Here is a 27561-nt window from a genome sequence, read left to right as displayed (position 1 = left end):
TTTTTTCACAATTTTTTTAAACCACAAAATGTTATACATTTCATACTAATGTACATGTTCTTTGTATATAAATGTCAGATTCAATGCCAATAAAATCATTGTGCTTTAGCAACGTTAAATAAAAAAATAAAAATATTTTGTGCTGATCTCAAAACTCTGTGGTGCAAATATTATTGACGAGATTCTAAATATTTAATATACGTTTGACATTGAACCTCCTCATCATGATGACGTCAGACGTTTCCATGTTCCGATCTGAGAGCGTCTGATAAATTGCTAATGTAGGCGTCGCCTTATTTTATGTTTAGATACATATAATGATTGAAATACAAAATTTCTGTTCATAGCTGCTGACTGGCTGCCCTAATGTGGTTCCTAATACCTACTCTTTTTAATATTGACCAAAAAAAAAAAAGTTTCCAACCTTTCCAGAGTTGGATTGGTACGAGGATTCATAACTCCATAAACATGAATATAAATATGATCAATCCTGCGCTCATGTGCCGCAGGCCTGTGGGGATAATCTTGCTGTGGGCCACTCCACATAGCCGTCTAAATGTGGAGTACAGTGGGAGTGATGAAGGGGCTATGTGGGAGATTGGGGAGAGGGCTATGGAGGATTACGGGGGGTATTGGAGAGATTCCAAAGGGAGAGGGAATGTGTGTAAAGCTGCCAACAGCAGCAGTCGCTCGTCCAAAGTAAACAAAAATCTGATGGGGTAGAGAGACGGCTTCCCCTTTTCCACTTCATTCTACAAGGGAAACATGACAATAAAAACATGGAGGCTGGAAAACACCTTGCATAAATATTCGGCGCGCCACTAATATTAGTCGTTCTAGGCAGAGGATAAAGAACGTGTGAATGTGAGTACAAACTTGCATTTTATATTATCGGTAATCGGGTTCGAATATTAATTTGCAGATCGATCAAAGACATCACCAATCGGATCTGCAAAATAAGACATTACAGCAAACCCCATCTCGCTCACTCCGGGGACGTTCTCTGCTGCCAATGGAAATAATCATAGCTTTCTCAACATATACAGTCAGATTTTTATTCATCTCCCCCCACCCCCCCAATATTTTTAAATCATTTGTGGATTTTAGTTGGGGTTGGCAGCCCTCCCACACATTTTCCGTCTATTGAATATTTCTCGGCGTTTTTTTAGAGGATTTTTAGCCTTTTATTGTAAATATTTTTTCATTTCAATTGGGGCCAATTATCCGCAAATTTAGCCGATTTCTGTGTCGTTCCAGTCCCAATTCCCTGCGAATAGTGGCGAGTTGGATGGATGGGAACAGTGATCATTCATATTTATTTTTTAACGCACTGATTGGTGATCGTCTGCAAAATCCTGATCATATAAAGCCAAGTGAGCACTGTCATATTGTCTGTCTACATGTTTTTGCGGCACCATTTGTGTTCAGTCCATTGCTTAAAGGATGCAAGCCTCACAAGATAGATGCAAATTAGCTTTAGCATCAATGAACTTATCTCAAGGAAACACTTTTTTTTAATGAACCCACCAGCCGCCTACCTTTTTATTTATTTATTTATTTTTAAGCCAACCAAAAAAAAACAGATGTAATGGTGATCTTTGATTTTGGCACAGAAAAGGTCTCAAATGTTATCACCTCTTCTATGCTGGGGAGATAAGACGTGCTGACATGCCAGAGAAGCCGTTTCATTCTCTCCCTCAACCTCTCACTCCAGTTTTGGGTCAGTCATCTTTTCACCATGTAAGGATACAAAGCTGTGCAGCTCTCGGAACAAAAAAAAAAAAAAAAATAGGCATTTAAAAAAAAAAAAAAAAAAAAAACTCATTCTTCGCAGCAGGAAATAAAAGAAGTGCAAGTCCAGTTGAGGAAGACGTGAACAGAAAGCATGTGAGCTGCAAGAAGGGAAGACCTTGGGCTTTTTTTTTTTTTTCCAAATCACAGACTTCAAAGCTAATAAACTTCTCAGCCAATCAGTTAAATAATGAACACACCTTTTCGTTTTGTTCCTCTCTTCGCACACTATCACATTCCAGCCGAGACTAAATCTCTCTTTAGTCTCCACAAGCTTTGACAACTTGTCTCGTGTACCTGCTAAGAAAACATTTGTATTATCTTTAATTCGCACGGCACACACTCTTAAACTCGTGTTTGTCTTCCTTAATGCATCTTCATCTTTGACTGCAGTGTCCAAAGGACGAAAGATTTAACATTTCATGCCCGGTCCACTCTTAAAAAAAATTCTAATACGGTGTGAAAGTGTGAAATAATATTAAAACACTCTGTGATTGGCAGGCTATTTACATTTAGATTGCGCTTGTGATATTTTCGGAGCATAGCAGTCGATGTTGTTCTTACTTGTTCAGTTTTTTTTTTTTTTTTTTTTCAAATGTCTTCCGAGTGGAAGATGTGGCCCAGATATTTGATACTCCACCTTGTAATTTTGTTCTAAAAAAAAAAAAAAAAGTTTAAAATGTCTAATTGACAACATACTCTTTCTTGGGATATGGTCAACCTTTTTCTCCCTCCCTCCCTCTCTCTCTCTCTCTCTGTCACTCTCTCTCTCTCTCTCTCTCCCAGCCTCTCTCCCTCTCTCTCTCTCCCTCCCTCCCTCTCCAGTTTACAGCCTTGAATATCCGACATTTCTTCGTCTCTCAAACACCAGTCAGACCTGCTCATAGCTGCAAGGTAAGAAGCAACATTACATAAGTTCACCCTGACTTTTCAGTTACTTGGTTCACGCTGAGAACTTTATCCTGTATTTTGCAGCGTTATAAATCTAACAATGCTTTGTTTTGTTTGAGTCTGTCAGAGAGGAATTTCATTTCACCGTATCGTTATTAATTTGTTTGTTGTTTGCACGGATGTGGAAGTGCACAGCCTCATCTAATCTAGTGCTCATGATCTTCAACACAATCTTAGAAACACTTGTGACTGGATGCAGTGCAAACTTTCATTATTTATTAAATGAATACATCTCTGACATTGTCAATCAAAACAAAACATTAAGCTAAAGCTTAAACTAAAGACTTCATTCCCTGGCGAGTGAGCGCACTTCTGACTTTGGAGGGAAATATTCGTCGCTAAATTAGATCCAAATGACTTGGGCTCATTGGCTTCCAAAACAATCTTTGTGCTCATCAGTCAAGAGCAGGAACACGCTTCCCTTCATGACTTCTCCATCATCACTTTGACTAGTCTCTGCAATGCGTGTAAAGTTTCCATAGCAGCTGAAACGCAATTTGATGGAAACTCTGAATGAGTTTGAAGATAAGGAATGCCGCTGCAAAGCGGTGGAACCCGTCAGCTGTTAAAAAGGGAGCGCAGACAACAAAGACCATCTCAAATTATGACATGGCAACTCACATTATGTTCTTTTTTTTTCTTTTTTTTAAGTTCTACGATGAGCGAGCGTGTGATCAATTGCTGATTTTTTTTTTTTTTTTTTTGGGTGCTTTCACAAGCAGCCACATGACGCATCACAGCCACCCTGGAGTGATGCTATGTGAAGAGGAGCTAACAATAGCAGCTTGTGTTCACTCACAGGATGGGAAAGTGTTGCGTCTGCCTCTAACAAAAATAAACAAAACGCCCACCAAAAATGGAAATCTTCAGAATTTTCGTACACAAATGACGTCTCCAGCTGTGTCAAGGCCAAATCAAGCGCCGACACAGAGATGACTTGCTGAAAAATGAAGATTTCAAATCTATTGGGTCTAGACGGGGGCTAAATTTAGCAAAGGCCTTGAAAGCTACTCGGATTCACTGGCAACGCAGAATTATTTTCACTCATTAGCGGCGAGAAACTGAGGATTACTTGCACATTGTTCCACAAAGGATCAGCTGACAGTCTGACTGTCACACATTATGCGATATTGTCACAAGTACACTCTTCTTAAGACAAACATTAGAGATGATATAGAAATTCTAAATCCCATTTGACTAGGTTTTTATGTCAAACTAAAAATAAAAAGCGGTGTGAGTCAAGAGAACAATAAAGAACTTCTTCATTAAGCACCGTTAAGCCTTCATTGATCGAGAAGGTATTTAGAATCGAGCACTGTACTATGAATTCTGCATTACGTTTGATCATGAATCACATGTTTATGTCTTTGGAGCAGCTCAAAAGGCTTTACTGAATTTTTTTTTAATTTAGCGTCATTTCCGGACTATGGCGCACCTGTATATAAGCCGCAGCAGCGCTTTTTAGGGAGGAAAATAAATTAAAAAAATAATTAATTAATAATAATTATTAAATAATATTAATAATAATAATAATAAAAAGGACATACAAGCCGCACCAGACTATAAGTCGCAGTTTTCTATATTGAAAAAACATTTTTATTAACTGCACGTACAGAACGATTTTGTACTGTGAATGCACATAAAGGTACATAAACAGATTGTTAAAACAGTACCTTTTAACACGGCAACGACTTTGCTCATTAAAACAGAAAAGACCCAAGGAAAAAAAAAATTGAGATTTTAGTTAGCGTATTTTCTGAACTATAGAGCGCCCCCTACTGGTGAAAGAAAACTCAGCAGAAAAGCCGCACCATTGTATTAGCCACTTGGTTTAAAATCTAGGGAAAAAGTAGCGGCTTATCGTCCGGAAAATACGGTAATTAAAAGATCAAATCCACAGAAAAGCCGCACCGTTGTATTAGCCGCAAGGTTCAAAATCTGGGAGAAAAAAACCGCGTTGGAATGAAGCAAATTCTCCTTTACTGGTTATAATCCTTGATAAAAATGCTTCTCACAGCCTCTCAACATCTGTTCCTCACTTCACGAAGATGCGATGGAGAGTGTCTCAATATTTTGCTTTCAACACACACACTTAAAGAGTTATCTTGAGGGAGTGAGGCGATAACACGTCGAGTTGTAATCAGGGACTGGAGAGTTCAGAGGGGGGAAAAAACAAATCAGAGTGATAAAAGAATGCAGTAGTGGTATATAAAAATCTTTCGAAGCTCACTAGCGGGTAAAAATAGCAAAAAACTTGGCAGAGGTGACATATAAGCGCAAGATGGTCAGTGTTAGCAGCAGCTGCTAATACAAAAGCATGGTCACCTTGTCACATTGGCATTGTTGAGAGGAAAGTCCCGCATCGGATCATAAAAGGGATTCAAAGCCGCGATGAGAGACATTTCAAATGTCACCCCCATGTGCTCACATTCATCTCCCATCAAACTCGGCATGTGGCAGACTTTTGGGCGTGTGGCTATGCTGGGGAAACGTGTCAATGCCGCCGCGGCGACGTTCACTGCACATTGTTGTCATGACAGCCATGCTGCCACTCCCCCTAGTCTGGGATGGCGCATCATCAGACCTCAGCTGGCGCCTCCGAGCAGTTCTTATCATCACACGATGTGCTGTGCGACAGCGGAGGTCACATGACCACAAGGGAGAGAGCGAGAGGAGGTTGCTGATGAGTTGACACCGTGAAGCGCAAACCTCCACCGAGGCCAAAAGACGATCTGCATTTTCACAGCTTGTGGATTTTTTTTAATCTCAGTTTGACGTTCATAAAGTCACTTTTTTTTTTTTTTTTTAGCTCATTGGCAAAATGTTGAATGAACCGGAATCTTCTTCTTTGCAGATGTTTGACATTTAAACCAAAAGCGCTTCTTCATTTCTAAAGTTGCAAACAATTTTGGCACCAAAGCAGATGAATGCGTGACCATCATGGACCACATCTCAACTGTGACACATCCTCCAGAAAAAAAAGACGAATTTAAAAAAAAAAAAAAAAAATGGACAACGAGTGCAATTGCCCAACAGTTAGCGAGACATGGTTCCAATGAAAAAAGCTTGATCCCCTCGGAGTCGCTAACCTGAGGCACCGGGCACGTATGGAGAGGAGGAGGAGCTCAGGGAGCTCAGGTGGGGCGAGACCTTTTAAAGACTGAAAGACAAGAATCATAAAATGAACAAAACTTACTGAAATGTACGGGGAGCCACCGAAGGGAGGCGTTACGTGCTCCCTCCTACAAGCTCCAGCATTTTTGGACCAACTGGAGACGCTTGAAGGAGGACTGGCTGACTCCAAAATAAAGTCCGGAACAGGAATCAAGCTGAGCTGTAACAAAGGTATGGATAACGGTTTATAAATGCTGAAAAAGGAGGAAGCCTTACGTTAGCCAGTCGCCCAAGATTAGAAAAAATGGATTTAACGACACCTTCCTCAAGAAGCCTTTTGGATTCAAGGTTCAATGTGAACATTTTAGAGATAAAGGAGAATTCGCTTTCATCCCTGCTGCATTGGACGGACGGCCACTGTCGCGCATGCGCATTTCGAGATTTGAGAATACCAACAAAGTCACACGTGACCTGCAGGTGGCACCAATGTGCATACTTGTGGAGAAACACAGGTCACACAGTCTGCTGCTTTCTTCAAGTGTGGTTGAGGTTTGCTTCTTGTGATTTGAGCGGGAGTGTCGTTTTTGGCTCGACACGACTCTTGCGGTACTGGCCCGATTTGTGCTAGCATTTCGTCTCATGATCCAACGGTGGGTCATTGGTGCCACGACGGAGTCGCCGTGCTGTGGCCAGGATTTGTCTGAGGTTGAATTACCTCCGGACGGTCTGATTGATGATGCTTGAGTGAAACGCAGCAGTATGCGGCTCACTCGGTCTTGGGAGGAGCCCGGTTCCGATTCGCAATTAGCCCGACGGCCAGAGGGTCATACTGGGCCGTGAAAATACGCCATCGTTGGGGCCTCTGTTCCTCGTTAGCGTGACAAAGGGGAATACTCCGAATGCTTGTCCTCGACGGTGGATGGCATGAATGCTGAGTTTGTTCGCTGGACTTGGCTCCTTGGTCGTTGGCGGCCAGGGTTTGAATCCAAGACTCTGTTTCGCGGGAGGTGGTTTCTTTTGGTGAGGAGGATGCCCTTTTCCGTGGCAGCATCTGACTCGCATTTTCATGACCGTGAACTGCACTGAGAAATCACAGTGGCTTCAGATTACGGCCTCCATCTTCTTTCAAAGTGGGGTGAGCATGCCAGTGAGGTCACATCTTCATGTGTGTCTTTGCCCGTTTGGACTTGCTTCTGCACCCTCGGCACAGTCCAGATTCCAGTGCATTATTTAGGGGACAAAGTTGCCCCACTTCCTTTTTGGTCCGTCCCTCCGAAGAATATATTGCGAAGCGACACGCGAGCTGGTTGGACACAGAAATGTTCCCCTGGGTTGAGGTCCAATGGACGGCTTCTTGCATCCTGGCAGAACACGTCCTCAATTGGCCTGGCCCACATCCTGTCGGAACCAGCCGGGGCCTCTCTGACTATCTCACCTGATGACGCTGAATGCCCAATCCCGGTGCCCGAGTTAGTTGGTGTGACTGTCACGGTTACTCTAGAGCGGGGGTGCTCACATTTTTTTCAGCATGCGAGCCACTTATGAAATGACCAAGGCAAAATGATCTACCTGCTATAAAAATGCTAATTTATTTATAAATATATATGGAGGATTTCTTGTTCAATGTATGTCGATGTACCTTGCAGAACCGCATGAGCCAACCTCGGTGGCGGCTTTCGCTTTTGAAGTAAGTTGTGTGAAAAAAAAATGACTGCGGTCCTGATAACTGGCTTTTTAATTCCTTCACCTTTCTCTTCCTCAGCTCGCTTTTCGGCGGAAAGTCGGTATCATATTTTCCACGAACAGTCCGAAAATCCCGCTCCACATTTCCCTTCTTTAGTATTACGATGGTAGACTGGCAGATGAGGCAAACGTACTTTGAAAATGTCATCGTGAAAAACAACTCCTCCTCCCATTCCGTATTAAAGTGATTCGTTTTTGTCTTCTTACTTGGTCCGGCACTCCCACTCACGTTTATACCCCCCTTGAGTTCAAGACAATAAAACGAGGGCTTAAAATTGGAGGTAACCAACTCGCTAGCTTGTTAGTTGTGCTGCACTTAGCGCCGGTGTTTGCGCAATTTTTTATGTGTCACAAAAAAAAAAAAAAAATCAGGTGTCATCTGACTGGGTGCCCTGTATCAATCACATGACGGATAATGATAGGCTGACATCTATTTTTGAATGTCATGCGATCTACCCATACTACCTTTGCGATCGACTGGTAGATCGCGATCGACGTAATGAGCACCGCTGTTCGAGAGACTATGTAAAAAAATTAACTGGGTCGAGTCTAGTGCTTCTCAAATAGTGGGGCGGGGCCTGAAGAGGGGGGCGTGTGTGACCCTGGGGATCTGTTTTTTTCCCCACCGTTCTCCAATAAAGTGTAATTCCACCTCCACTCCAGTAGGTGGCAGTGGCACTCTCCTTGCCCATTGTGCACGGTGAGTATTAACTCGACGGCGTAGGTTTGTTTCGCAACGAAAATGCTATTATTTATAGTTGCGGCAGAGTGTGGGTGTTGGGGCGCAAATAGTTTTCTTCTTGCTGGGGGGAAACAACATTTTTGAGAAGCACTGCTCAAGTTCAAGGAAACACTTTGTACCTTTAACAGAGGTCGAGTTTTGGTTTCAAGTCCTGACACCACCACTTTCTGAATCTGTATTAACACCATTGCATTAATTTTGTTTGCTTTCGTTTATGAGAGATAATTACTTTAAACTTTCATACACACAGCAGGCAGGTAACACGAACTCTCTTCCTGTTTTCTTTCACCTGCAGAAGATTAAAGCGTTCTGTTGCATAACCAGTCCGGACCAGAACCCCTCACCAGGCACCCTGCACCACCTCCATGTCCTGATTCCCTCGTCGAGGCTCACCAACTCGACCTTGCCGTTGCCTCTCTTCAGCTCCGCAAAAGTTCAAACATGGAGCGCGTCCAGCACATCACCAAGTCGGCCATTCGCCGCGCATCCCAAATCGAGGTGACTCCGCAGGCCAAGAGGAACCTGCAGGAGCTCTTCGTCAACTTCACCCTCATCCTCATCTGCCTGCTTCTCATCTACATCATCGTCCTGCTGAGCAGCTGATGCTGCGTCTGCGGACCGGGCACCCCCCACACTTCACTGATCCACTCCATGTGTGACTGCATGTCTCCCTACTGCTGCTCCAAGTCTGTCCCGGACTTGGTGCTATTTATTTAAGCTGAAGAATGAGTGAGCCACAGTATGCACCTACCCGCAGTATTGAGTTGGACATTTTGTCACATTAACTGTAAAAACAAAAGCAAACCAAAAAAAAAATCATTGTGTGAAACTCACAGCGACTCAGGACTTCCACAGGTGGGTGTACGTCACGCTCCCAATCCTGAGAACGAAAGATGAAACCATCACTTGATGCTCACTGTTAAATAAACATAAAGCAACAATGGCATCATTGAGAACATCATTTGCTGTTTTAGACGACATTCACGTGGCCTCATCTTGCCGCACGCCTGACACAATGAAAATGACGCTCCTAGCGAAGAGTTGTTGCAGCAAATGCTAAGATTTTTTGTTGAGCTACACTATATAAATCTCATGATGCTTCAAGGTAGGGCTGAGCAATTAAGTGGAATTCAATTACATTTATGATTATTACTCTCAACGATTACAAAATTGACATACCTGTAAAAAACTATATATATATATATACACACACAGACATCACTTTCTCGCAAATTTGCACTCTTGCAGGAGTGAAAAAAAAAATCTAAAAATAGCGGCCCTCATAAAGTGCAGTACAAAAAGGCAAATTCACTTTTAAACTTTTTTTTAATAACTTGAATAGATGCAAGTATGAACAGGCGAACAACAGCTGCTAATGAAGATATATGAAATAAAATATCACAGGTCTCAACATCTTAGGTTTAGTTCGCTTTTAAATGCAGAGCAAGAGTGAGTGCTTATTACAACAGACAGATTTTTCTGTAGCATCATTTCGAATAGAAGCATGAGCTGCATGCAATCTCAGACTATTCTCAAAGAGGGATGTTTGGAGCACTTTGATCAACTTAGCGCTCTTTGACATTTTTTAAATCCATGTTCAGGATCAGAATGCCCCTTCTTGTCATTATATTCAGTGTACGAGATTGGAGAGGTTGTTGCTTAATACAATCATTAAGGGTCCTCATTTGCATTTTAGTAGCCTGAATGCAAATTCTAAACCACATTTCTGGCTCCGAAATCAATCAACACCTAAAATGTTTCATCACATCACAACTTCATTTGAAGGTGTTTTTAGCAGTTGTCGGCGCGCCATTTCATATATGTAGCGACAGGAAAAAATATTTAACAAGTAGAGCAATATAACTTACCACGTCTGAAACTGGATGTTATGTTCTCCAAAGTGTTCTGACTGTCAATCTTTAATCTAGCATAGAGGTATTCAATTAAAAGTCACAGAATTTTAGAATTAGAATTAGAAATCCCTTTATGGTCATTGTACTCAAGAGTGCAACGAGATTAGAGAGCTCCCCTCTCCAGTGCAATACAACAATAATACAGACAAATATATAAATTAGATAAATAAGAGAGTGCAATGGAAAATAATACTGAAAGGTTTTTATATAGTTTCAATATTTAGTCATTTTCAACAGAGCGCACTCATATACGAAATATTTAGCAATGTTCCCATTAAACACCTTTGCCAGTCAAACAAATATAAGGCCTTTATTTCACATTCAAGAAAATGTGGCTCCAGGAATTTAAGGGTGCCACTTCCAGAAAAAAAAAAAAACAGTAAAATATCTCCTGCAGAAATATATCAAGTGCTAAGCATTGAGTTAACATCCTTTACCTTTTTTTTTTAAATCAAAGAGTTATCAGCCTAAAAAAAACGGAAAGCCTAATTATCCAAGTAAACCAGGTCAACTTGTTCAGTACACAATCAATAAAAATGGCTGTCCTCATGAAAAACGAATTCAAAATGAGCTTTGACACCACTTTTTCTTTTGAATATTTTTTTAACTTCTCTTAATGAGAAAAATGAGTTTGTGACTGCCCTGCCAGTGACTTAAATCTGGGTTGGAACGAAGTCAGGGCCATTGGGATTTGGTAGATTATTTCACACATCTGGGCTTTGTGTTTTCCTTTAAATATTAATAAATTTGTGCAACCGCATTTAAGCGCTCCTTCGCAACTTCCCCATCACTTGAACGTTTTTTTATGTTTCCCCAAAATCCACGATACTTTTACTGAATATTCGTTTGCATGCCGCTGGGATGTAAACGAAAATGTAAAAATCTGTTGTACTGCACTCGAAGTTTGATGTTTTTGCGTGCGCTCACCTCAAACGTCAGCGGATAACTGTGCACAAAAGGGCGGTGCTTTGTTTCGTAGTGGCGCTTCGCAATGTTGCGACGGTTTCGGAGCATATGACGCACACTGGTTTTGAATTGGCTGCAGCCAGAACGAAACTAAATTTCTCCGTTCATTCATTTAAAACAAGACGCATCGACCTCGCTAACGTTTTAGCAAGGCATACTGTCAGCAGCACTCGCTTCCGGTCTGCTGCGCAATTGGCAGTGGATCGTGAACAAAAGATTTGATTGGCTCAAATCAGTGACGCCTTTTCCGTATTTACTAGAATGGCAGCGCCAACGTTTGCGAATGCGCCCTGAAAAAAATTCATCATAGATTGGCCATGGGTCCGGTCCGAACCATCCGGACCGCGGTCCGCCATTTGGTGACGCCTGGCCTAGCAAATAAAGCACATCAGCACAATTGTGTTCGGGGTATACATTTTCTTTCTCGACTCGAAACGATTTCCCGCTCAAAACAAAACACCGAAGCCAAAAGGTCACAATCAAAGTTTTACTGTTTGATAACATACAACAGAAATGATATAAATATAAACATTGTTATAATTGTTGTACATTTACGTCAAGACAAACAAAAGTATATAAGTCACAAGGCTGATCCACTTTCAACTCAGCTCAAAAATGCAAACTTGGGGCAGATGTATCAGCACCAATTCACTGATTGTTTGCGGTTGACAGCAGCGAGTTGAAAGTGAAAGGACGCAAGCCTTGGACTGCACTTTATATAACACCACACAAATAAAAGACTCCCAATTATCCAAAGGAGTTGCTCTTGATGGTTCACGGGCGGCCAACCGGTGGCAGTGTTCGAACATTTCCCATGAGTCGCGCCTCAGCTGTTTTTTTTTTTCGCGGGACTCGGCGTCGGTCCCTCACACAGGTAAATACGGTGGACTGTATATAGTCAACGACAACTGGGGGAATTCTCAGATAAAAGTGTAACTGCTTTTGCTTGTTGGGATGCTTGGTGGAAGAAATGTTGGATAATAATTACAGTACCTTCAGTTGGAAGACGACAGAACAGAAAATAAAATCGGGGGGGAAGTAAACATTTGGAAAACATAAGACTAAATCCGAGGGGTAAGAGTAAAACTTGATCTCTCCTAACGTTTAAACTCAGTGTGTATTCTTTGTTTGTGTCCGTGACATTTGTGAACATCTGAAAAACATTCAACCACAACGGAGGACTACATATATGTACAAACATCTTGGATGTGCTTCTTGATCTGAATAAAGTCAACAACGGTCAGAAGACAAACGATTAAGTACAAAATAAATAAATTAATGCCGTGCAATTCGATGCAAAGAAGTAAGAACGCAGGAACCGAATCTTAACATCATCACAGCTCAGTGTCGTCATCACAGTGTGCAAAGTGGAACGAACCAACTGCGGTTCAGTGAAGGGGTGTATGAAACAATACAATCTTCTGTATTCAATGTTCTATTGCACTGAAAGTTCAGACGAAAAAAAGGTAATAGTACAAGCATGATGACACTCAGTTAACATGCTCAGGATGATGGATTCAGATCCAAAATGACACCTGGACCAACTCTTGGGGTTTGGACAAATACATTCTCTGATCCATTTTTTTCGCTTGGAAAAAGCCTTTCAGATCCATTTCACCCTTGTTGCCACTTTGCTACAGAAAGGGGGAAACAACAAAAATGGACTAGGTGGAAGATGTAGACTATCAAAAATGTCGCTACAGTGAAAGTCCATTTCTGTCCCTCAAGGTGATACCACGGGCGGTTCGTGGCTAATTATCGGACTCTCAGGGGCTCTTTAAAGGAACCAAAAGTTACAAGCAGATTCAAGTTTCAAGCCATTGTGCCCTTCAAGGTACAATGAGTAACTGAGTGTGGAAGAAGACAGAAGATGAGGTGATAGTTGCTGGTGCAGGCAAAGTAAGTTGAACATAAAACGTGATCTGATGATAGTTGGGGGAGAGGATAAAAGCGGCCAATCTGGGCAGTGATGCGGAATCACCTTCCTGCAATCTGAACGTTCACCACTAGATTGCGCTAAAGATTCACGTCACTCAGTTACTAAGCCACTGTGTCATTTTCTGCGCATGGAATGATAATTACAAATGGGAGTCAACTTAAGCAACAGCTTTCTTTCTAGGTCGGGAGGACCGAAAGTCCCAAAATTAAAAAAATACACCATGATATGTTTAATTGAAATTGTCATTAATTAATTAAATGTTTCTTTTATTAATTCAATGTGGAATTAAATAAATGAGTAATTAATTAAATTATCAATGCTTGTAGGTAAAAAAAAATCAATATAATTATTTCTGTATTTAATTAATTATTTATGTATTTAATTATTTAATGGTCCGGTGTTGCAGTGTTTCAGGAATTCATTTTATCTGTCAAATTCGCCCATCAAAGTTAGTGGGCGGGGCTAACCGCTGACGAACTCAAATCCTGTCGCGTATAATCATTGATAATTTGATTAATAACACATTTATTTATTTAATTCCACATTTAATTACTTAATGACAATTTGAACCAAACATTTCATGGCGTATTTATTTAATTTTGGCACTTTCAGGCCTCCATATCTAGGTAACTCATTTTTCTTCCTGTAATTATAATAAAACGATTCATCCGGGCAGATGATGATCATGCAGTTGGAAACTGTGCAGGATATTGTTATGAAAAAATATAAAAGACTCACAACAACAGTGCAACCGTTCAAGTCAAGTTTTTTTTTAAGTGGGTGGTACACCAAGAAAAAAATAAAATAAAAAATACATTTTGAGTTTGCAACAGCAGCATTATAAGAGTGTTTCTGTTTTCGCATGCTCTATGGTCCGGAGTTGCAGACAGAGACACACGGCTAACAAGTTCAATGTGCCTTGTGTGGAACCTGATCGAGTGAAGCATGAAACGCTTCATAAAAAGGTCAATAGCAAGCCACACTGTCAGCGATAATAATAATAATTTGCCCTTTATTAGTCCCACAATGGGGAAATTCGAGATTCGAACCCAGGCCTCCTGGGGAGACTGGGTCCTGAACGCGGCGCCTTAGACCACTCGGCCATCCTGGCAGATAGAACTTCTTCTCGAGATGTCTCTGGTCTGATGACAGACCATAGAAAAAACAGTTGTTTATTATAATATAAATATCAGATTTGTAAAAATAAAAAGTCACTTTGTCAATGATTCCCCCTCGCCAGACTGCTGAGGTGCCTCACAGTGAGCTCAGAGGTTGCACTAAATGTGCAGTCAATGCAATGAGACGGCAAGCTAAAATTGGTCAGAGGAGGACAAAAGCAGCATTCAAAAGATTCCTGCTTATCGATTCAGATTTGGTCACGTCCAACAGATCGTCTTAATCAGTCTGGAATAACAGAATGAGAAGAAATATTCACGTCTAGCTCACCTTGTCTCATGCATTTTTGTGAATCCGGACAAAGACTCCGGGAACACTACAATTCTGTCTGTGACTCTGGCAAAAAAAAAAAAAAAATCTTCAAATGAATTGAGGTCCAAATTTAGTTTTGTCCCATAGCATCCCCGTTTAACAGAATTGCCCATCAGAAAGAGAAGTGGTGAGCATACAGCTCCTCTTTTTTTGCAGTGCAATCTTTGCTTTTTCCTGTCTCCATTGCTTTGTGGTCTGACGCCGCTGCATTTGCCTCATGAAGGCTACGGGAGGGAATAAAAACATTCATTAAAATGACTGGGAGGGGTGAGACAGTGTCGCTGTGATAAATAATGCCAAACATAGACATGCGCACGTTTTCATATCGGCCGCAGCGTCGGAAGCATTACGTTGCATGCCGAGCATGCACCAAGCTGGTACGTGACCTCACAATTGCATTCGCGTATGCAAAACAAATCACACACACACGCGCACACAGTGTGAAAGTCTACCTCCAGGATCACCGATAACACAAACATGCCATAAAAAACGCCACCAAAACACATTCATAAAGAGACTCACAGGTCCACACATGCAGTTGTGCTCATAAGTTTTCACTCTGGCAAAATTTGTAATGTATACGTGTACATGTATAAATGAAATCGATTTGATACGGTTTTCCATACGTTCGGTGCGAAATGATTCAAGGAGGGTTTGATTTGAAAGCGGAAAGATTCCATTCTGTTCAGTGAGATTTCGATTTTCGATATGATACGGCACAGTTTGAGTGGGGGTGATGCAATTCGTATTTTGGGTGACACTTTTTAATAAGTACACACTAATAAGCATTAGCTAAGCATTTGGAAAGTCATCATTTATCAAGCAAGTTTCTGACATGAATAATCATTTGCATATAGTTTATACTTTACTATACTATATATAGTGTAAACTTAAGAGCACAACTGGACAACCCACTGGTGCAAAATTGTGTAGTACTGTCAATTTAATTTGCTGTATGATTATTTATTTTTTTCTCCGGAACAGTCAGATTTGAGTTTGTCCTTCACAGTTTCCATAATGGATGCTCATAGGTCCACTCTGAGAGAAAGAAAACATATTACAGACGCTATCTTCAGTCTCACATTTGCAGCCTGGGCTTTCTTGTTGCTATGAATTTCAATTCCCACCGAGACTGATTTGTAAGTTTGGCCTCCCTTTTTTTTTTTAAGCAACGAAAAGCGGAGTGGGATTTGAAGCATGTCTCAAAGGCTGTAATGGCAATGGAATTAGAAAGTTGAAGCATAATGACTACAAAGAACGTCATGATTTTTCTCAAAGGATTACAATTTATCTGCATCTCGACTGGCAGAAGGGCAGGCTCCTCTAGGTCGGGGTTATTTTGGTCATATTTCAACTCAAATTCCGACTAAAAAGAATTACGTGACAAGAATGAGATGAGATCAGGGCGAGGCCGTCTTTGTACTAAATTCAAGATGTGGCCTCCTTTAAAGGGGCAGTCAACCCCAAAAAATTCTCAACAAGAATATGTTCAATGGAGCCCCACTAGTTAAAAAAATGGCGCTGTGATTAATATTGCGTTTGTGGAATATGAGTTAAGCAGCAAAATCCGCCCGTTTTTGTACAGCTCAGGGGGGCGCGATTCTGCCACTTGTTGTCGACTGAAAATGACATCACAGGTGCTCGTGGCTGAGATAACGACCAGCCATGACTCAGTTTCAGAAAACAGGTGAGCCGTGATTGGTCATTACCTGAGCAAGCCTGATGTCATTTTCAGTCGACAGAAGTGTCAAAATGGCCGCCGTTGAGATGGCGAAAAACGGGTCGATTATTCCAATTAAATGATAATCCAGAAATTTAATATTAATTAGAATGCCATGTTTAGACTTGTGATGGCACACAGAACATATTCTTGTTAAGAAGTTTTTTGGGAGGACTTCCCCTTTAAGGTTTGGAAGTGAGGGGGTAACAGTGATGGATTGAAGGGGTGAGGATGGTCGTAAGGAAAAGTTTAAAAAAAGAATAATAATAATGGAAGGTGGTGACAAGTGGGGGGGGGGGCAGCAAAACATGTCTGCCGCATCATCTCAAGGCAGCTGAGGCAGCAAGTCACACGAGTTCTCACCTCCTACAACTTGCCTGATGTTGCGGCTCCTGAGGATGAGGAGGATGGGCAAGCGCATGACTCGGAGGGGGATGAGGAGGAAAAGGTGGCGGATGCTGAGGGATGTGAGGGAGAGGACGGAGGAGCGGCGGAGCTTTCTTTAGCCGGGGGAGGGCGCGTTGGAGGGGGGAGTGGGGAGGCGCAAATGGGCCCGGTCCTACCTCCTCCACTTCCCGACCCTCCGCTTCCTCGCTCGCACGACTCACGGCGGGAGGGCTGACGAATCGGAGAGCTGACTGGCTAGGAAAGCTGGCCAAGCGTTGATCTGATTGGCTGCCTGGTTTTGGCTACACACAAACATAGAGAGGCGTGTCGGGGTGGGGGGGGATACTGCATGGTAAGCAAGACAGCAATTTTGTATTGAGGTGGCTTTCCACAGAAGCATGCTGCTTTTGGTGACACTGCTTAAAGAACATAAACGGTAAAACGGTGGTGGTAGGCCGAAAGAATCACTGACTAAGCTCCGTTGTATTTAACTTTTAAATATTTCTTTTAGTAAATTTCTTATATAACCTTTATGTTCAATATAAATCATTATTTAATTTTTTTTCTATAACTATATTGAAGAACAGTGTTAAGGTTCAAACTGCATAATGTTAGAGTACTTTACAATCATAAAAATATACCGTTTAGGAAGAAAACATTGGTCTCGTTTTTGATCATGACACTCGGTCGATGTGGCGGTGCCGCATCACTATTGAAAAATGTACCCATTTGTGGAACCGTCCGCAGCTATTAACCCAAAAACTAACCATGCATCACTTATGTGGTCTTTCTGAAACGGCCCAAGATGCCACAAGATGTCACCAAAGCCACCTCTAAATAGGAATCACACGCATTAAATTATATTATATTTGACTGAAAGACGATGCGATAGATCAAATTCGTTGCTAATTGGCTGTCGCTCCAAGATCGATCGACTTATGTCACCAAATGTGGTGCCTTTAGCTGTGTGTGCGTGTGTGTGTGTGTTGTACCACATGCATCATGCGCAAACAAGCAGTCACATTGCAACGCACACAATCTCACATTGTGTCATCTGACGCAGACCGACACACCCACTGACCTTGATAAGAGGGTTGATGACCCCAACATTGGCACTGGAGTTGAAGACCTTGCTGAAGCCCGTCTCTCTGTTGACCAGCTCCAACTGGTAAAACTTCTTGTCGTCCTGTTGAAAAAAATAAATAAATAAAAGATACATACAATAGGGGAAACTTAAAGTGTCTGGCGCAAAAACTTTGTGACATAATTCAGTTGACTCACCACCAGCTTTTTGACCAAAGCCTCTCTCTCGGTGACCATCTCACGGAGCTCTGCGATCAGATGCAGATCTTCAGGTCGGCTCTCTCGGTTCCTCAATTTCTCTTCCGTCCCTTCCAGACTGGATAGGGAGACGTTTCACCATCATGGAGCAGACAAAAAAAAAAAAAAAGGAGGCAAACATGATGTGAGAAAGGGAGCAATTCGGAGAGGCATTTATTCTGGTTCTTACATTATTTGCAAGGCGGTGATCTTGTCTTTGAGAACCTCCTGAGCCTTGTTGAAGTCTGCCAACATGATATGAGTCTCTCTGTGATGGACCACACTGAGCTCTCCCAGTTCCCGCTCTTGCCTCTTGGCAAAATCCTGCTCATGAGCCCTGCACAGCCCAAATACGCATGCAACATTTATGCCTCCTGAGACATGACACAACTTTAGCGTAGCTAAATGACCGAAATATAACCAGTCGGGGTTCGTGTGCGCATTCTTGCTCTATTGTCGGCTCAGCTTGTGTAAGTGGAGAATCGATCTGCACGGTATTTTTGATTTTGTGGAGGTGATCACATGAGCTCTTTGATGTCAATAAATCCAAAATATTGTTCAGAACACGTTTATACTTCCACAGAATGAAGTGGACATGGTAGTAGGTAATGTGCATTTGCATTTTCGTCGCGATCGGTCACCATTTAAGGCAACAGATCACAAAAAAAGCCCTTAAATAACTTTTTTTTTTTTTTTTTTTTAGTAGTAGTGGCAATGTTAACGTCAATGAATTATTCAATGAATTTCAGTTCACAGATGATTTAAAAAAAAAAAACTTTTTGGAAGCGTTAGCACGCAGTACCTTATCTGATGATTAGCTTCACTGCGGACACGAAGCACCTCTTTGCCTTTCAACTCGAGCTCTCGAGTCAGGGTATCAATGGTCTCGTTCAAAGAGTGAATCTCGTGGTCCAGATCTGTGATGCGGTTGTTACGGGAACACACCTCCGACTGCAAGTCTGAGATACGAACCAGGAGCTCTTGCTCCTATAAAACACAGTCGGCGGGAAAAGTTGTGTTCAACCTCCCGGAAGCTGCAGAAATAACCTAAACGTGAGAAAAAAAAAACGGTTTCCAAGTCACCTGTTGGCGGCTATGCTCCATGACCTTCTCAAGTTCCCGTTTGGCAGATGAATTTTCTTTCAGGTGGATCTGCTTTAGATGCTCGATGGCTGTCGCATGGAGGTGGTTGAGCTCAGCACGCAGCGACGCTGCCACAGAGAAAGTGGTCATCATGAGAAAACATTAATCCTCTTTCAAGACAATGAGTAAATGACGACGATCTGAATCTACGGTGAATCCAGAGAACGATCGGAAATTCTTATTTGAAACAGGCGAGTGCACTGTCATATACCGTCAGATACGTAAAAATGACAAGTTGATTTGATGAGCTTTGACAAATCTCGTGAACTCAATTGCGGGGGATACGTTCCAGATACAGTAAAGTGTAAAGACCAACATACATCATTGCTAAAAACTGCATTGCCCAAATTCAAATTTTACCAACCTAGCAACTTTCATATGCAATTTTGCCTTTTTTTCCCCCTCACCACCCAAGTCAGCCCGTTGCAGACAGGGAGTTGCACGCAAACAAATCGCAGATGCAACAATTACCCAGCTTGGCTTTGCCCTCATCTTCCAGTTCAAATCGCAGCGTCTGCAGCTCCTGGTCGGACTGCTGTCTGAGGATGTCCAAGGTCCTCCTGTGGGCCTCCTTCAGAGCATGAACCTCCTCCCTCTGCTCCTGCTTCAGACGCTCCTCCAGGGCCTGGAGGTGACAGAGAGCAAGGGGAGGAAAGTGGATAGTGGGAAGGTGGAAAGGAACTGGAAAAACATCCCTATGACGTCTGAAATATTATAGACAAGGTTGAATAGAATAGAATAGAATAACCCTTTATGAGTCCGGCAATACAGAAATTCCTGTTTTACAGCAGCAAAGTGGAACATAATGGCAGCACAAAAGGGTAAGAAAATGAAATCAAAACCACAAATAAAAGCACAACTAATTTACAACATCCATTTCCATCCATCTCAGCCGAGCCAATATAATATTAAAACAACGCAGGGAAGGTCCCCCTCAAATCAACATCTTGTTATTTATTCATGGTGCGTTAAATGTTCCTGCCAGGAATGTATTATCGTCGCACATTAGTCACGATGCCAACAATGAGCCATCGAGCTCCTTCATTTTTCTTAGAACCATTTAGCAGGGAAATGAGGAAAATTAAAGAAGTAAAACACTTGACTTAGTCCGTCCATTCCCTGCAGAGTTGGTAATTTCCTCACAGGCTCGTAACTCATTCTTGGACTTTCCACAAAGGAATTGATCTTTGTAGGATAAATTGATCAATCTGGTTCAGGCTGGGCAAAGCAACGGCTCAACACGATAATGTTCCTCTCTGGAGGAAATGACTCCAGATAATGTGCTTCAGTATGTGCATGTTTAAATCGGGTAATAACAAATTCCTATATCCACTGCTTTATCCAGATGCTGTTTATGATTAATACCCCCCTGACGAATAAATACCTTTTTGAGAACCAATACATGTGCCCCAAAACATGCCAATATAGTCCTGGTTTGCCATTTCTATGTTGAAATGACTGTGATAAAATATGTGAATCAAACAACTGAGTTACTTTTGACATCGTCCAATTTTTTGCACAGTTGCTCTTTGCACCGTGTGTATTGTTACCCGGATCTGGTGCTGCCGAGCCTCTTCCATCGTGCTCAGTGCGCAGCAGTGAGCCTCTTGTAGTCGATGCTCCCTCCTCTGGTGTTCTCTCTGCATTTCTAGGAAACAAACGTGGCATTAAACATTCACACGTTCACTTCATACACACACTAAACAGGACATGACGTGAGCTAGCAACAGATCAGAAGCACCAGAAAACCGACATCAGAACCTTATTAAAGTTACCATATTTCTCCAAATATCTGCAGTATATATATATATATATATATTTATATATATATATACATATATATTATTACATATTTTATCTGTATACTATATGTATATGAAACTGGAGTTCAGAACTAAATAAAGCAGGGAAACAACAAGAATCAAGTCCGATCTATATATCATACCGAGCAGGGATGGGCACCTGAAATGCTAGAGGCGGCCCCAATTTATGTGCTCTTAATTCTATTTCATTTTTGATAATATATGTTTCAATGCATGAATAAAAGATCCACTTATCTTACCCAACAGGTTTGGGTTTGAATAAACAATAAAATAACCACATACTGGATTTAATTTTTTTCCTGCACTTTAATGGCGTCGCTTGCATAAAGATTACAATTCAGGGACGATACAAAGCGTGAAAGAACTCACTTTGTAATTTTTTTTTCCCCTCACAAAAATCAACTGACTACAATTTTTTTAATAATGTTGGAGTATTATGTTTCTCCTGCTTATCATTCCAAATTCACCCAAAATAAATATCAGGCCCACTCACATTCTAGTAGTATAAGACCCAGTGCAAGCGCTGTCTGCCATCTAGTGATGATTGGTGATATTACAACTTAAAACTAGAGTCAACAGCAGTATATTTGCAGATCAGCAACTGTGAATTTGCATTAGAATTTTTTTTTTTTTTTTTTTTTTTTAATTTTGCATTTTTTCACGGTTCAGGATTTTTTTCCCCATTTCCTACTGTTTTTCATGGAAAACATATATTGAATGCTTATTAGCTTTTTTTGTGGGGGGGGCAATTTTTTTTTTTTTTTTTAATTATTATTTTTGTCGACAAAGATCAACAACCATCCATGTTCAAATTCACACCTAGAAGCAATTTCAAGTCTTCAATGTACCTGATATGAATGTTTTCAGGAAGGATGGAGAAAAACGCACACAAGCATGGGGAAAACACGCCAACTCCAGATCCCAGCTCGGAACACAATGCGATTAAATATGACACTGGCATACCTTTAAGTTGCTGGCCCAGCAGCTCCCTCTCCTGGCTGAACTGAGATTGCAGCTGCTGGAGGGCAGCCTGCGACTGAGACAACTGCAGCTCCAGAGACTGCTTCAACAGAGATATCTGCAGGCGGGGACAACACATCAGGATTACACTGAATGTGAACGCTGCGAGACAAGATTTGCGTGTATGTTTTCAGATATGACCTCTTGGTTAGCCATGTTTATTTTTTTCCCGTCATGGTATGAGAGAAATTGTGAACTGATGTGAAAATTGAGTTTTTATATACTATTGCTGGTTTCTATAACTGCAATGTACAAATGGTGGATTCAGGCGGGAAAGTCCACACTGATGGCCAAGGGACCAAAAAAATGCGTCCCATCACATCAAACATGTCATAGTGGTGATGTCATCATTATGATAGAAGCCACTCCTTTCAAAGCATTAATAGCTTATCAATGAGTGCGAAAGTAGCGGGTTGTTTTGAGGAGATACTGTGACTATTAGACGCTTAAGGGGCAATGAAGGGCACGACTTTCTTCCATTCCTCTGGCAGTTAAATCCCCTGCAGGATTTAGTGCAGCAGGATGGAAATGGGGAGCTGCAGGGTTAGGCTTTAACAAGACGAAGATGAGGAGCAGGACTGAATGGGATTTGCTGAACGGAGTAAGAAAGTAGGGGATGACCATAAATGGGAAGCACCAGGGCGAGGGGTACTGTTTTGATTGCCGTTTGCTGGTTGTTGTTTTGTTTTATTACATTTTGATGAGGTTCCAAGTGAACATAAGATGAAGATTTTTTTTTTTTTTGCTGTTACTGCATCGGGGCCAAGTAGGTCAGTGATTAAGCAGCTCTGCAGATGGAGCCGCAACAACAAGATCAAATTGTCATGTTTAGGAGTGTATGGTCGTGGCTGAGGTTGCGGAGATTCACAGCCAGGGTGATGTGAAAGATCAGCAGGGGTGTTGCAGAAAATATTTAATGGTGTAAAATGGGGGCTTTGGCTCATTAAATGTTAGGAACCGTGGTGGTTTTGGCATGTGCAATATGTGCGTCGGCACAGGAGGTGTTCGTGCACAACCTGGTAGACTGAAAATAATTTTTGCTGTATTTACTCAATTTTATATCGGCGAGAGGTTGCACACAATAAAATCTAGATCCAAATAGATTATTTAAGTCAAATGGACATCTACTTAATTATTCGATAAATGAGATTAATTGCACTGTATTTTGTGGAGAAATAAAATTGAATAAATTCAAGACAAGTTTTTTCAGTGCACTAAAATTCATAAATTGTACATCTATCACTTATCTTTTTTTTTGTTCCTTTATAAAATGTAAATAAATTAAGCTGAGTTAACTTAAAAATAGATTGGTTGTGCCAAAATTCAATTGGAGTTTGTGAGTTGATGGTATGTATCCACTTGAGGTAATTTGTCACGATGAGACAATATCGGGAACTTTTACACATGACCTGCAGGGTCGTTACTGGATCCAGTAATTGGATGAACTAAGCGCGATGCATACTTTTTCCTTTACACACTTGTCCTTAGCAGAGGTAAGATGAATCATCTGAGATATATTGTCAATAAAAATCAATACAACTGCACTGCATCACAAAAGAGGTTTAGATTCATTTGCTATTTGAGGGATCATAATGAGTAGAACTGATTTTGTTAGTATAATTTTTGTACAAAATATTTTATGAGCCAACATCAGCTGCAGAAAGAATTTGGTACAATTATAAAGGTGTTTCAAAACAGCTTCTTTTCACAGAAACAAATTGATTGTTGATGGCTGGACTGAATGTAGCGTTCTGATTGCCAGTCTGCCTCCTTCAATAGTCGTTGCCGAGAGCTTGTCAAAAAGTGTTTGCATCGGAGGCCACGGGCGTCTTGGTAGAAATTAGGAAGAGTCTTTTCCCTTGGCACTTCGGTTTGTGACTCAGCAGAGTGCTGACTTAGCCAGAAGCGAGACGCTCTCCTTTCGCAGCGTCTCGGGCAGCTCTGCAACCACAACTTAGTAACAAATGAGGCTCTTTTCTCGCGATTACAGCTAAAATGATGCATATTGTTGCTTGGGGGCGAACTTATGCTGTTTTTTTTTCCTACTGCTACTGGCAAGGAACATTAAAAAACATAAATAGCACAGGGGATTAATTTACTGTTGCAGTGGGAATGACGTGAATTGTGCAAAACAGGAAAAGGCTGTTTACAGCAACACTGTTAATTAAACGCATCACTGATAAAGTCGACAGATCACTCAATCAAAGTGGGGGGGATGATGTTAAACGGTTAAAGGTCAGCGGATAATTGAATTAATGTGGAAATTCATATATTTTTCCAGACATACAAATTCATAATCATACTTTTCCAAACTTTCCTAAAAAGCTCTTCAATAAACAAAGGACGCTCTCCAGCCAGAGATTCATTTAGAGCTTCATTTAACATGAGCAAGACTGTAACTTGACTTCTAGGAAGCATATTTTGCTTAAACTTCCTTCAACAGCGAGCGAACAGTGCCGTAGCATGCCATTTGGAGTTTTACCTGCTCGAGCAGGTCCTCCACCTTCCTCTGCCAGCCCTCCCTGGCGGCCATCATTTCCAGCTCCTTTTGCTGGGAGAGCTGAGTCAGCGCCGCTTGCTTGTCAGCGTCGTATTCCTCGCTCAGCTCCTCCCTCAGCAGCCGCACTTCTTCACTAAAGACGGAGGCACATTTTTATTATTATTTTTTTTTATATGGGGAAGGGTGCAGAGTTATGCTGCGGCTCATTGGATAATTATTCAATTTCACTGAAGTCATCCCCCCAAAAAATGATATGGCCGAAATCTTTTTTTTTATTAATTATAAATTTATATAAATAATAAATTATTTAAGTGCTGCTTATCGTGAAGTGAGTCAAGTTGAATTCACGGCCAACATACAACACTCGTATCTCAAGTGTCTTGTATGCGATGTTAATTAGATAATTCTACCGTATGTTTATTTGACCAATTTAGGGCTTTTATGCTAGTTTCAGACCGGACACAAAATAGCGCCGCGTTGCGTCTCTTGCTTGCTTTCCTTTGAGGAAGAGGACTGAAGGGGAGAAAAAAGTTTTAATTTCGGTGACTAGTGGTAATTATTAGTTTGGCTAATGCTAAATGCTATCTTAGTTGACAGTTCAACAGGCGTAAACAAATCACTGCACTCACCAGATACGTCCTCTTCCTCACTCATTAGCTAACCTTTTTTTTGCTCGGTCCCAGCAGCTATTGGAAGCGTCTGTGTCGTTTGTCCCGCGGTCACAAATTGTAAAGTTGGAAACGCGTTCGGTCTGACTGCCGCATTCGGCTAATAGGACTACATTTCCCATGACTCTTAGACACAGAAGCAGGAAGTAGTTGAAGTTCGGCTCTGTCGAAAACACCTGCTATAGCGATTAAATGCAATTGACAATGAGAATGGAAACGTAGCAGGAAGGAATCTGAATTAAAGACGCCGATATGAAGTCAAAATTAAAGGATTTTTCAGCGCGCTATATAGGTTCTCTGTTTGTAGTTCTTATTGACACATATGAAACTTTTTTTCTTTCTTTTTTTTTTTTTTTTTACCGAAGCGCTTCTCTCCATTTTTGCTCCAAGTTGTCGGCCATCTTGTCCATCTTTTGCTTCTCCTCGGTTCGAATTGACATCACTCTGGCTTCATGCTGCTGTTTCTGAGTCTCAATCTCCTCCTATGAGCATAGAGTAGATGTTTATGTACGCAACAAATGTACATTTCAGTTATGTTGCTGTATTGCGGCTCTGCAATGCGCACACACTTCCTGTATTGTCCCCTTCTGTCTATTAACGGGCTTCTCGGCGCATAATGGCTCCATCATCATTAGCTCACAAATGGCTCAACACTTATTGCTTTGCAAATTCTCATTTCCTGCTTTCATAAATCATCTACTCTGTCATCTTGCTTGTCCCCCGCAGCTTTAATTCCGAATGAAATGCTGTGTGCTTCAAGCTCCCGTCTTGCTCACCTGTAGGTCTGTTAGCAGATTGCTGGTTTCTCGAACCCGGGCTCTGGTGGCGTCCAGTTCTATCTTGAGCTTCTCCTGCGTGTCCTTCAAGCAGGTGATCTGGTTCTGTGCCGAGCTCACGTTCTGGTCCCGCTCCCTCACCAGCTCCTGGAGGTGGGACACCTGCAATGGTGGCAAGTAAAAAAGTACAAATACAACTATTATTGTACTAAAGTGGATTGTTGTGAATTTATTCTTCTGAGTACTTTTTACTTTATATCCCACAAATATCTGTTCTTTCTACTCCTTACTTTGTCCAAAAAAGGTTGTTACTGTCTTTCAAGGTCTGCAGATTATGATGCAATGTAAAAAAATAAATAAATAAAGGTGAAGTCAGCTGCAGTTGTGATCCAAGATTGGGATTTTTCAATCTAGTTAGTTTTTCTTTCATTTGGAATTTTTTTTAATAGTTTTTGTTTTGTTTAGTTTACTAGTTTTAGTTGTGGTTGTTTTGTTTTTTTTAATCCAGGAGTTGCATCAACACTTGCGGAATCCAACCAACAATTTTTACCTCTTGATTGGCCATGTTGAGCTTGGCAGACAGCTCCTCTTTCAAGTTGTCCAGCTGCTGCTGTACTCGGTCTCGCTGCTCCTCCAGAGACAGACGTTTTATCTCAAACTCCTGACTCATTTTCTGGGGAGGAGATTCAGAGTTAGAAGACACATCGCAGACAAAGTGTTTACACTTGAAAGAGGCAGCTCTAAAATGGGAGCACTCTGTGGAGATTCTGGTTACAGGGGGAAAAGAGGATTGGAGGGTTTTTTTTTTTTTTTTTTTTGTTCTGTTGATTCCATTGTAGTGGTGGTTTGCCTTGCAATTTATTTCGTTTTATTCTCTAGTGATTAGTCATTAAAATGAGTAAAATAATTACTTTTGGAGTAATGAATCAAAAATAATAGCACGTTTATTATGATGACAGTTATGTGCCCAAAAATTTAAAAAAAAAAAAAAGCTATTTGATTTTTTCCTTTTCCTTATGAGTCATGTTCATGTTTAAAAACGTCTGTGGGGCTTATAAGGATAGCTTTGTTGACTTATTTCAAGAAGTCTTGCCAATTTAAATTTTCTTGTTCTATTAGGGAAAAAAACAAAAGGTTTTAATCTGAGATGAAAGTAAACTTTTCTATATATTTTTTTTGCGCTGGTTTTTTCTCTTGCACATTTGGTTTTCATAATAATATATGTAATATAGTTATATAATTAGTAATATTTATGAATTAAGGGTTTGGTTCAGCAACAGATGCATTTTTTTTCCTGAAATGTCATAGCTATAAATTTACGGCGCAGTGTAAAATCCGTATTGAGCTAGCTTTTACAGCTCAAATTTAAAACAAATATATAAATATATGAAAAAGGTAAATAATTACTTAAGAAAAAACTTAAATATTTAGATTAGCGTAAAAAATCCATGAATCTATCTCTGATTAAAATTGGATGTTAAGCAGTGTATTTCTGCTTCACTTAATATATTTTTTATTCCATTACATTTTTTCCTCATGTTTTTAAGATTTAATTTT

The 27561-nt window shown here is 41.0% G+C and overlaps 2 protein-coding genes across 11 annotated transcripts in view; one reads left to right on the top strand and one right to left on the bottom strand.

Moving 5' to 3' along the window:
* Window positions 1-27561, bottom strand: part of LOC148339553 (protein FAM184A-like) — a 42875-nt gene that overhangs the window by 2865 nt on the left and 12449 nt on the right. For 3 of the 9 annotated variants that reach the window (XM_088290737.1, XM_088290741.1, XM_088290746.1), the window contains 14 exons: window positions 26555-26677; window positions 26005-26166; window positions 25589-25710; window positions 24543-24693; window positions 22004-22118; window positions 20768-20865; window positions 19689-19842; window positions 19158-19285; window positions 18877-19061; window positions 18265-18411; window positions 18036-18153; window positions 17836-17940; window positions 16731-17056; window positions 14278-14871 (listed from right to left, as the gene is read on the bottom strand). In XM_088290737.1, coding sequence (XP_088146863.1) covers window positions 14760-14871; window positions 16731-17056; window positions 17836-17940; window positions 18036-18153; window positions 18265-18411; window positions 18877-19061; window positions 19158-19285; window positions 19689-19842; window positions 20768-20865; window positions 22004-22118; window positions 24543-24693; window positions 25589-25710; window positions 26005-26166; window positions 26555-26677 — 2046 coding nt within the window. In that variant the 3' untranslated portion in view covers window positions 14278-14759. Of the gene's footprint in view, window positions 1-5938; window positions 6077-9175; window positions 9222-14277; window positions 14872-15609; window positions 15686-16726; window positions 17057-17835; window positions 17941-18035; window positions 18154-18264; window positions 18412-18876; window positions 19062-19157; window positions 19286-19688; window positions 19843-20767; window positions 20866-22003; window positions 22119-24542; window positions 24694-25588; window positions 25711-26004; window positions 26167-26554; window positions 26678-27561 lie in introns of those variants that run through there. The other 6 variants (XM_088290743.1, XM_088290740.1, XM_088290744.1 and 3 more) reach the window with 6 other exon arrangements.
* Window positions 2579-9287, top strand: pln2 (phospholamban 2). 2 transcript variants are annotated; one of them, XM_088290749.1, is made up of 3 exons: window positions 2617-2685; window positions 7503-7543; window positions 8637-9287. In XM_088290749.1, exon 3 carries the CDS (start codon window positions 8783-8785, stop codon window positions 8942-8944), a length of 162 nt encoding a protein of 53 aa, XP_088146875.1. In that variant the 5' UTR covers window positions 2617-2685; window positions 7503-7543; window positions 8637-8782; the 3' UTR covers window positions 8945-9287. The 2 variants fall into 2 exon arrangements, with proteins under 2 accessions (XP_088146874.1, XP_088146875.1); XM_088290748.1 differs by lacking the exon at window positions 7503-7543 and having other exon boundaries at window positions 2579-2685.

Source organism: Idiotropiscis lumnitzeri, chromosome 3, assembly GCF_059441095.1.
Source record: "Idiotropiscis lumnitzeri isolate Australia: NSW breed Sydney's pygmy pipehorse chromosome 3, RoL_Ilum_1.0, whole genome shotgun sequence".
Taxonomy (NCBI): domain Eukaryota; kingdom Metazoa; phylum Chordata; class Actinopteri; order Syngnathiformes; family Syngnathidae; genus Idiotropiscis; species Idiotropiscis lumnitzeri.
The sequence above is the reverse complement of the archived record's forward strand: the minus strand, read 5'-3'. Positions and strand labels throughout refer to the sequence as shown.